Raw genomic sequence first — 12,006 nt, forward strand, 5'->3', positions numbered from 1 at the left:
TCTCGACAGCTTGCAGATGTAGACATATGGCGCCAAAGTAATAAATCTTGAGGGAGATAATGGCCCCCTGCCGTGACAGAAACCCGACACCCATCCGTTTTGAGGAGAGACGGATTCAGGGTCTTTTCGGTCTAAAAACGACTCTTTTATTAGTACTAAAACAGAGTCGGGCCGGCGCCCGTTTTTGGGGTCGTGCGGGTCGTTTTCAGACTCAAAAACAGGGTCGTTTGTTCTATGCGGGTAGGATATCCAGGAAACATAGGAAAAGTATGATATCCAGGACACATAGGAGAACTAGGATATCCAGGACACATAGGAGAACTAGGATATCCAGAACACATAGGGGAACCAGGGTATCCAGGACACATAGGATGACTAGTATATCTAAGACAAACAGGGGAGCTAGGAGTAGGACTTCCAGGATCCTGAGAACGGAGACGCCGCTCATTGTGGAACAGCTCTTCACAGACCTGTTGTGCATAACCAACAGATAGATGCTGAACTTGAGCATCGCATAGTGCAAGACTCTAGGGTTAGCTTGAACTGTAAGGCTACCATAGCAGAGACTCTTCGGATAACTCTGGGCGCAGAAAGATATGTATAAAGAGGTTAATAAAGGGATCGATGCTAATATTTGCATAAACCCTAAACCATGGGTGCAACTAATTAATCTCAAAAATCTGGCTTGTATTTGATAGGAGCCAATAATCATTACATTATTATACATATAACAGTTAAATCCAGTAAAGTGCGGAATAAAGGTTGTCTTTGATTGATAACTATTTATTTTATTATTGTTTTGTCCAGTGCTTTAAAGTTTTTTAGACAGAAATTTTCTCTTTATCAAAAAGGTTCAAGTCTTTTTAGATTTTATTTTGTCCCGAGCTTAAGTAAGGGACGAAATATTATCTAAAAAAGCAAAAACTCTTGAGAAACAGAGAAAATTTAAGTCCAGAAACTTTAGAACAAATGATAGTGTTATGGGTACTTTTAATGAAATGTTTATGTACTTGTCTTGATGCAATGATTATTTCTAACAAGGCAGAACAAAAATCTAAAGTAAATTTTATTTTTATTTTCATTTAAATTGAAAAAGAATATTCTGCAGAAATATCCTAAATCTTTTGGATAAAATCCGGCAACCAATCAAAACTATATAGCACAGAGTGCTAAAATATACAGCTAATTTTACATTTTAGCACGATGACTATTTTACAGCACGGTGCTATAATAATAATATACAGATAATTTAACATAACACGATGATTACTTTAAAGCCAGTCAAATATAAAATTCACAATGTAGTGAGTGTGAATGATTAAGTACACAATAGTTTCATAAACGTTATGAAAGATTTTGTTATTTCTTCTGCTTTAACTTGAAAATGTGTCTTAATCACCTTCAGATGTATTTTTCAGTCACAGCCATTACAAACTAAAAAATCTTTAGCTAAAGAACCTGAACACTCGCCACAAATTCTAATCATCTAATTATAAACCTTTGAAATTTAAAACTATGATCAAATGTTTAAAAAATTAAAAATATACACCGCAAGGTTGCAAAGATATAGAGATGATAAAATTAGACTAAAAAAGTTTATTTTTAAACTAAGATCTATAATCTGAAATATCAGTTTACTTCCTTCAGGTGGCCCTTCAACAATCTGCGTTAAGTCAAACTAACATATTTCAAAATTTTATTTTGTTGCTCTTTTAAAATTTTTGCAAAATAATCTTGTCAAGTTTTCAGTTTTCTCAAATTTAACTCGGTAATATTTTGTACTCAAAAAGTAATACAAACAATAAAACAGAAAAAGGCAATTTAGACTAGTCTTCACAAAAAACGTTGTACAAACAGACAGAAATGACGTCATGCAGTTTTCTGTTAAAAGCTAGGGTTGACTCAGTTCGTAAAAGAGATAAGCCAGAAATAAAGTGTTACCTGTGCGTATTAGCATTTAAGTAAGGCGGATATGCTGACACTGAACTGGTTTGAGGCAGTTTAAACAGCTGTTGTGCTGGCCTACTAGATATAGACGCCATCTTGGATCGACCAGCATTCAAGTCTCTGGTCTGAGGAGATAAAAAGAAAGTGTTTAATTTGTTTTAAAGCGGTTGTATCGTTTCTGGATCTATTTTTATGTAATTTTTTGCATATATCTTCTGTCAGGGTCAAAATTTGACGTAGTGTAAAAAAGCAAAGGTTTAGAGTACAAAAGTTTATATTGTAACACGTATTTTTATTGTTAATGTTACTTACTTAAATAGATTGCTTATGTATTAGATTAGACGTTAGCCATACCAGGAGGTCGTGTTTCACCAAGTGAAAAAAAAACACAATGCAATGCAATATACAATCAAGTTTTCGGCTAGAAAAATTAGGATCTCGGTCAATCCATGGATCAGACGTAGGTTTGAAGGATACAGAATTGTGAATCGGATATGAAACCGTTATAAATGGATGGTCAGTTGAAATCACGAATACAGACCCTTCATAAGTTACTATCAACATGATAACTTGTAACTCTGTAGAGAAGGCTGGATATTTAGATTACCGCATTGTTGGCAACTTAAATTAAACCTTGATGGAATTGTGGGATTTGTTGTTAGCTAGGATAAACACTTAGAATAATAAATACTCTACAGTTAAACAAAGCTTGGCTTGGATAGGTCTGAACATTGTTTTCTAGGAATGAATTATTATCTACACAATTTTCTAAGTTTTTTTCTCCTAGGATCACAAGGAGGCTTGGTGAAAACGCAAAGGCTATATATAAGCTCTCCTGCTACGTATGTTTAATTAAGACGTGTTATAATTTTAATTGCAAAAAAAATTCTGATTTGATATGGAATAGATGGTCTTGGTCTCCTAAACTTGGGTGGCTTTAAAATAACATACCACAAATTGATTGATTGAAAAAACTTGTATGAAAAAAAATGCAAGTTCTTCTCAGGGGAATAAAAAACTAACCAATATTCAAGTTAAATTATTGAAATACAAAATAAGCTCCAAAAATCAGTTAATAGCACAGAAGTTTTTGTGCTCCCTTAGACGAAATTTAACCAATTTTTTTTTCTTTCATGTAATCTGAATAATTATTTTTTTCCAACATCTTTCATAAAAGTCTCAAATAGCCATTCTCAAATCAATGAATACTTTGAATTATTTTGTCAGAAACCTTTGATCAGTCTGGCTCTCCGGTATATACTTTTAAAGTGGAAGAATTGGATTAGTTTTGTTTTGAACAATATGATTTTAAAGGGGCAAAGGAAAATCTTTAGAAGGTGTCACTGTCTCCTTTGCCCTGTGTCTTCTCTTACCTTTGATCGAACAGATGGTTTAGAAGCTGGCAATGGAGTATTGAATGTAGAACATATTCTACTGTTAACAGATGAACCATTTCCTGAAATAATATCATTGCAAATTTCAGAGGAATATGATTATTTAAGATATGATATGCAGGAGTTTCTATACAGAAATTTGCAAGGGGGGCGGAGGTATCAACACTTGTTAGTGGCATATTACCCCCTTGGCTCTGCCACCACAACCACCCTACCAGCAAGTTAACGACAGAAACGAAAAATTTTCACTTAGTCTCAAAAAAAATTAGAAGTATTTTAAAATACCATTTTTAAGAAATGATGAACCCAAACATATTACTAAAAATTAACTAAGAGGAACCAATCCTAGAAATAAGTGTTAACAATAATACGTCTAGGATGTTGTCTTTCATTCAAGGAATTAAAAACATCAACCATTTAAACTTTTACTCTTCGCTAAAGTTACAATGATCTTAAAATTGGGAACAACATGACATGCAAAATGTTAAATTAAAATATTTTGAAATTCAATATTTAAGACCAAATACAGTAGCCTGGAAATTATCTTACGTTTGGGCGATATCTAACATAACACCTTAACATTTTATTAAATTTCTTTAATTATTCTGACCTGAAGATAGGATGGACATATAAATATTCTCTCTAAAACCAGGCGGGTTCTCATCCATAACCTTTATAATAAATAAAAACAACTTAAATAAATTGTTCATTGCATCAATATATATAAACTAAGTCTCAGGTCGTACTAAGACGTCTTTAAAGAACTGCTCAGTCAACTTCTAGAATTAAACAAAATAATGCTTAGTTTTCTGTTATAAACGGAGAGCGGGGAGCCGTAATGGGTTCGCACAAGCCCCCTTGCGGAAAATTGTTTAGATTTTAGATTTTGGTTTGTTGTTTTAAACCTGGTCTCCCCATGAGATTTTTTAGAAATTCTTTCAAGATATCAATTAGACAACACGTCAATTCCTCCACTTTCTCCAATTATCAAGAAGAAATTATCAAGAAGAAATTATCAAGAAGAAATTATCAAGAAGAAATTATCCTGTTTAGTGGGACAAGATTTATCAGGTTTATATTTTTTCAGGAACAGGGGGGGGGGGTGTTTGGAAGTTGGAACTTCAGCAGATTCTATAAAAGTGAAGATTTCCAGAATTATTTATAAATAACAAGGCTTTTAGGTCGCTTTGCCCCCATCTTCTTTTTCAACTTTTAATTGTGGCTTTATCTGTGAAAATCTTCTCTTTGTACAGTATAAAACAAAATCAAAAAAGTTTGCGGATTTCATAATTTTTTTTGCGCATTTTCAAAATTTTAGTAAAATTAAAAACTTTTAAAAACAAATTTTTAAAAATTTGATCATTCATAAACCTTCCACGGGGTCACGAAAGGTCCCACACAAAATTTGGGCCCGATCGGTTCAGCCGTTTTGAAGTTTATTGGATACAAACAAACAGACACCCAGACAAGCTAAATTTATATATACATGTCCGAAAGTCAATTGGCTGGTACCCAAATACACCCATAAAACCCAAAAAATGCAACCAACACATGTATAAAAGAACATAAAATCACGATTAGTATCCACGTCCATAAAATGTGCCACAAAGTAAAGTTTTACCCTCCTAGATGAACCCCTGTCCTAAGTTCCTAACCCTTTACCTGGTAAACCCTGTCTGTGGATCCATGTTGTCTGATACAGGAAGTTGGAACATATCCGGTCTTTGAACCAAGGGCCTCTAAAACATTACAACAAACGTAGTTGCTTTAGGGGTTTATGTATATATAAGTATTTGAAATCAATTCATGGAAAATCAATTAGAGTGATTAGTAAACAGAATTTACCCCTAAAGCTTATCTCCCCCCCCATTAAATACATTAACAAACTAAGGGTGCAAATCCACAAGTTTTACACCCCTTCTACTGGTTTCCAAGTAAACAAGTTTGTGTATAACTTAGCAGAACAATAATTACAACTAATTTTCAACTTTACAAAGTCAAAGACATCTTTAACTCCTAAGATACATCTTTCACTCCCTAGATACATCCTTTACTCCCTTGATACATCCTTTACTCCCTTGATATTTATCCTTCACTCCCTAGATACATCTTTAACTCCTTAGATACATCCTTCACTCCCTAGATACATCCTTCACTCCCTAGATAAATCCTTTACTCCCTTGATATATATCCTTTACTCCTTAGATAAATCCTTTACTCCCATTGATACACCCTTCACTCCCTTGATACACCCTTCACTCCCTTGATAAGCCTTCATTCCCTTGATAGACCCTTTACTCCCTTGATACATCTCCACTCCCTTCATATATCCTTCACTTCCTTGATAGACCCTTCACTCCCTACACAATTCACACCACTGATACGCCATTCCCTCCCTTGATACATCCTTCAATACCTAAATACATCCTTTACTCCCTTGACACATCCTTCACCCACTTGATATATTTTTCACTCCCTTGATACACCCTTCACTTCCTTGATACATGAAACATCCTTCCCTCCCTTGATAAATCCTTTACTCCCTTGACACACCCTTCACTCCCTTACTACACCCTTCACTCCCTTGATATATCCTTCGCTCCCTTGATACATCCTTCACTCCCTTGATACATACTTCGCTCCCTTGATACACCCTTCACTCCCTTGATACATACTTCACTCCCTTGATACACCCTTCATTCCCTTGATACACCTTTCATTCCCTTGATACACCCTTTTCTCCTTTGATACATACTTCACTCCCTTGATACACCCTTCACTTTCTTGATACACTCCACTCCCTTGATACACTCTTCACTGCCTTGATACATACTTCACTCCCTTGATACACACTTTACTCCCTTGATACATCCTTCGCTGCCTTGATACATGCTTCACTCCCTTGGTACATTCTTCACTCTCTTGATACACCCTTCATTCCCTTGATACACCCTTCATTCCCTTGATACACCCTTTTCTCCTTTGATACACACTTCACTCCCTTGATACACCCTTCACTCCCTTGATACACTTTTCACTCCCTTGATACACTCTTCACTGCCTTGATACACTCTTCACTGCCTTGATACATACTTCACTCCCTTGATACACCCTTCAATCCCTTGATACATCCTTCGCTGCCTTGATACATGCTTCACTCCCTTGACACATCCTTCACTCCCTTGATACATACTTCACTCCCTTGATACACTCTTCACTACCTTGATACACTCTTCACTCCCTTGATACATACTTCACTCCCTTGATACAACCTTAACTCCCTTGATAAATCCTTCGCTCCCTTGATACATCCTTCACTTCTTTGAACACCCTTCGCTCCCTTGATACATCGTTCACTCCTTTGAAATACCCTTCACCTCCTTGGTACACCCTTCACTTCCTTGGTACACCCTTCACTCCCTTGATATATCCTTCAATACCTTGGTACATCCTTCACTCCCTTGATACATTCTTCACTCCTTTGATATATCCTTCACTCCCTTGGTACACCCTTCACTCCCTTGGTTCACCCTTCACTCCCATGGTACACCCTTCACTCCCTTGATACATTCTTCACTCCCTTGATACATTCTTTACTACCTAGATACACACTTCGCTCCCTTAATACACCCTGCACTACCTTGATACATCCTTCACTCTTTATATACATCTCAAACCCCTTGATACATCCTTCACTACCTGGATACATCCTTTATTCCCTTGATATATTTTTCACTCTCTTAATATATCCTTCACTCCCTTAATATATCCTTCACACCCTTGATATACCCTTCTCTCCCTTAATACACCTTTCACTTCCTTGATACATCTTTTACTCCCTTAGTACACCCTATACCCTCTCGTGAAAAGACCTTTACTTTCAGAAAACCTCAAACTCCCCATTTATTACCCTTTCTCAACTTTCCATATTTCTTGCCTGGTCTTTGAAAGGATTCCGGGTTTTCATCTCTTCTTGATATTTTCTAAAAATAAGTTCAGTACAGACAGAATAATAAGTGATTTTACTTTGAAGAATAAAGTTCCATAACTTTTACATTTTGTAGTGTTCTAAACCAGAGCTAAGATTTATAAAACTCTAAGGCTTAAACAAATTCCAGCGTCAGCATTACATTAAAGCAATACAGTAGTCCCTATTTCTTATACAGGGTTATCTGCAAAATATGAGACTTTACGAATATTAATTCGTCTTTTTCTTTGACAAATTATCTAGTATACAATTGAACAGCTTTGTATGAGGAAGAAGATGCAATTCTACAGTCAACACTAAGATTCTTACATTTAAAAGGTCAATAAAGTCTTATTCTTTGTGGGTATCCCTTTAAACGACACATTTACATAACGTCTTAAGATTAGGGAAGGATTTCATATACAGATTTCTTTCTAAAGTAAACAAGGTGGCGTGAATATAAAAATGATATTTTTACGTGTAAAACCTTTAGTATATATGTGTACCATATGTTTTTCAGAAATTAGATTTCAATTTTCTTAGTCACACTGAAGAATAGAATTAACTTTTAATAGTTCTATGTCATTAAACTGTAAAGATTCTATCATAGTCGTTTAAAAAGGAGTCTACATAAACAAATATGCGGGATACCCCTTAGTTTCTGTATGAAAATGTTTCAAACATGTGTGAGAATATTTTACGTCCCACCATCCGATTAGGTCCAAAAAGCCTGTTTGCTACGTATAGGTGTTGGCGTCTTATTACTCATGAGTAAAGCCTGACCGAAGACTCTAGGTTTAGCTAAACTCAGGTATATTTAAAACCTAAAATTTGATTTTTAAAGTACTTTGTTTAGGGCGCTTCAAATTTCATTAAAAAATTTAAATTTATTGAAAAAATGAAGAGAAGAGCAGACGAGAATTATAAAATATTTGAATACAAAACTAGTTTTTACATTATTTCAGAAATTCCTTTACCTCAAGAGATTGATAAATATGGTGAGAATACAAACTTCTCTTTTTCTCTCTACATATGATAAGCAAATTTATTGAAAATGAAAACCCTGTCAACACCCTGGTAAAAGTTCAGGGATGTATATTTACTTGAAAAATAAAGACCTAAACTAAAAATCATCTAAAATTAAGTTTCCGCAATATTTTAGGAAAAATTAGAACTTGGGCGAGACGTTTTTACAATTATAAACCGTTTTTTTTCTTTTTTTAAGGGAGTATAAAGAGGATCAGATTTAAACATTTTCATTTTATGCATTCTTATCGCTATTTATTTTATAGAAGCATTTATAGGTGACATTAAAATCATTACTGATCTAGTAAATAAATATCACCTTTTCCATTTTCCCCTTTTATGTATTTAATTCAGGGGAATTATTATTTTTCATATATTTGCCTTAAGGGTGGATACATTGACGAAGCGCTGCCAGTTCCTGATCTGCTTGTTCCTGATCTGCTTGTTCCTGATCTTATTATATTATCTGGAGAAGTTGAAACAGATTCATTTGATTGGTTTGTTAGGTTGAATAACACAGGACTGGCTCTGTTTGGAACAGATGGATTGGTTTTGTTGGATACAAATGGTTTGGTTCTGCTTGGTATTGGTGGGTTGGTTCTGTTGAATACGGATGGGTTGAATGCCGAAATATCAGGTAACTCGGGAAGTGGTCTGAACAAAATATAAATATGAACATCTGATTAAAAAAAATTGCTCTAAAATCAGATTTATCAGTGCTTTAAAGATAATTCAAAAAAGAGAGTTAAGAACCACTCAACAATTCAATTTTATACTTTTCACCTAATAATTTATTTATTTCTTCCCTCAAAATAATATATTCTTAGGGAAAAATTTAATATCAAATATTAAGTTCGGTTCAAAATTCCTAGTGCTTGCTCCTAGAGATGAGATAGGATCATGAACTCTGTTATCCATCACATAGTTGTTCTCATTGGTCGCACCCATCCTTAAATATAGTTCTCATTGGTCGCACCCATCCTTAAATATAGTTCTCATTGGTTGCACCTATCCTTAAATATAGTTCTCATTGGTTACACCTATCCTTAAATATAGTTCTCATTGGTTACACCAATCCTTAAATATAGTTCTCATTGGTTGCACCTATCCTTAAATATAGTTCTCATTGGTTGCACCTATTCTTAAATTTAGTTTTCATTGGTTGCACCTATCCTTAAATACCCATCCTTAAATATAGTTCATTGGTTGCACCCGTCCTTAAATATAGTTCTCATTGGTTGCACCCATTCTTAAATATAGTTCTCATTGGTTGCACCTATCCTTAAATTTAGCTTTCATTGGTTGCACCCATCCTTAAATATAGTTCATTGGTTACACCTATCCTTAAATATAGTTCTCAATGGTTACACCTATCCTTAAATATAGTTCTCATTGGTTGCACCTATCCTTAAATATAGTTATCATTGGTTGCACCTATCCTTAAATATACCCATCCTTAAATATAGTTCATTGGTTGCACCCATCCTTAAATATAGTTCTCATTGGTTGCACCCATCTTTAAATATAGTTCTCATTGGTTGCACCCATCCTTAAATAAAGTTCTCATTGGTTGCACCCATCTTTAAATATAGTTCATTGGTTGCACCTATCCTTAAATATAGTTATCATTGGTTGCACCTATCCTTAAATATAGTTCTCATTGGTTGCACCTATCCTTAAATATAGTTCTCATTGGTCGCACCCATCCTTAAATATAGTTCTCATTGGTCGCACCCATCCTTAAATATAGTTCTCATTGGTTGAACCTATCCTTAAATATAGTTCTCGTTGGTTGCACCCATCCTTAAATATAGTTCTCATTGGTTGCACCTATCCTTAAATGTAGTTCTCCTTGATTGCACCTATCCTTAAAATTAAATATTGTTGATCAAATAAATCCATTTCGTCCAATATTTATTTATTTATTTATTTATCTTTATTTATTTACCTGCGTAACCTACGGGTTCTATTCATATGAATTGTTTCTCCATGACGTGGTAGTTCTCCTCTCCACATACTTCTTAGTTGTCTCTTTTTAGTCATCTAGAAGAACCAGAGATTAAGTAAATATAAAAACAAAATGGAGACCTTTCATTTGAGAATGTCAAACGATCCACAATAAGACTTTTTAAAATTTCTTTTGAGAGACGAGACATTTAGCCACACAGAGATGTTTTATATCAAAATTTTTCCTATTTTATTTTCATATTTGGTGAATTTGATATTTTCTTATTATCAAATATTTCGTTAGCTTTTCCACAGAGCTAAATCAAATAAAAAAAACAAGGCCCAGGCAAAATGTCGGAAAAAACCTTTCAATAAAAAGAGAAAAAAAACTCTTAAATCTTATGATTCAACAAAAAACTGAAATCAATTGATAAATACAAAAAGAAATATTAATGTATTACTAACAGGTCCCAACGAACCCCTCCTCCCTCCAGTCGGCCAGTAGTGTGTTCAAAGTACTTTGTATCCCTCCATTACAGTTCTCCATATTCTATTACAATACACTGTAAATCCTCTTTATCTCTCAATAATATCCAACTCTAGGAATATAAGCACATATTCCAGGGCTATTTACTTTCAATAAAAGAATATTTCCCCCTCGCAGAATGTTTCTTATAAAATCTAAAATTTTAAAGAAAGAGTACAATTTTGAAGAATATAATTTAATTTTCTTGAAGTAAAAAACTGATTTTTTAAAAATATGAAATGTTTTTTTTGCGCAGAAAATAGTAAAGAATATAAACCTATTTTTGTTAACAAATCTTTATCAAAAGAAACCGAGTTCTCAAACTCAAACTTTTAAATCTCTATATCTTTGCTACCTGATGGTGTAAACCTTTGTCATTTCAAACTTAGATTATTTTATCTCACTAAAATCTTGGTTTGAATTGCCTAAGGTCTACAACATTGGGTTGCTAAGTTATAGGATTGGAAAATTAGAGTTTGTGACAAAAATTCAATTCCTGTACAAACTCCAAAGATATTCAGAAAAGCACAAAAAATGGATTTGAAACTTTGTATGCGTCACATGACAACAGCGCCCTTTAATCTTATGTGTGAACTTGGATGACGGAGTTTATACATATAATTTCATCAACATAAATGCTTATTGATAGCTAAGTATGCATTCTTTTTTTTCAATTTCAAGAAAGTTTGGCCCAATTTCGGTAAAAATTTATTTCAATAAAAATAAAAATATGTATAAATGTTAATAATAAAAAACTTTTAAATAATTCACAACTATTACTATAAGGAGTAATGTTTTGCAGAATGATCCACAAAATTTGTGTCATGATATACATAACGGGGGCATTGAAAAATAGTTTTTTGGTTCTACCGATACAATATTTTGTAATGGCATTTAACAAGATAAAGGAATTGAGTCTTTGCCACAAACGCAAATTTTCTAATTCCTATATCTTTACAATCTGATGGAGTATATTTGATATTTCAAACTTAGATTATTTAATATAACAGCTTTCGTAGTTTGAAATATCAATGGTCTACGACATCGGGTTAAAAAGATATAGGGATTAGAATATCAGAGTTTGTGACAAAAACTCAATTCCTTTAAAATTTCTTCAGATAAGTTAGCCAGCTAAAGCTTAGATTTTGAGCTATTTTTGAGCAATTGCGATCCACCCGCATCTACTATGGAGACTTGGC

At 33.9% G+C, this 12,006-nt stretch overlaps 1 protein-coding gene across 4 annotated transcripts in view; it reads right to left on the bottom strand.

The window, feature by feature from the left end:
• Nucleotides 1-1,941: 1,941 nt before the first annotated feature.
• Nucleotides 1,942-12,006, bottom strand: part of LOC111702276 (uncharacterized) — a gene marked incomplete at its 3' end in the record, with an annotated part of 29,588 nt that continues 19,523 nt past the window's right edge. For 2 of the 4 annotated variants that reach the window (XM_023473911.1, XM_023473915.1), the window contains 9 exon segments: nucleotides 1,942-2,072; nucleotides 3,321-3,403; nucleotides 3,952-4,012; nucleotides 5,004-5,080; nucleotides 7,279-7,324; nucleotides 8,286-8,334; nucleotides 8,716-8,988; nucleotides 9,203-9,283; nucleotides 10,283-10,377. In XM_023473911.1, coding sequence (XP_023329679.1) covers nucleotides 1,942-2,072; nucleotides 3,321-3,403; nucleotides 3,952-4,012; nucleotides 5,004-5,080; nucleotides 7,279-7,324; nucleotides 8,286-8,334; nucleotides 8,716-8,988; nucleotides 9,203-9,283; nucleotides 10,283-10,377 — 896 coding nt within the window. 4 annotated transcript variants of the gene reach the window in all.

Source organism: Eurytemora carolleeae, unplaced genomic scaffold (genome assembly GCF_000591075.1).
Source record: "Eurytemora carolleeae unplaced genomic scaffold, Eaff_2.0 scaffold499, whole genome shotgun sequence".
In the NCBI taxonomy this organism is placed as follows: domain Eukaryota; kingdom Metazoa; phylum Arthropoda; class Copepoda; order Calanoida; family Temoridae; genus Eurytemora; species Eurytemora carolleeae.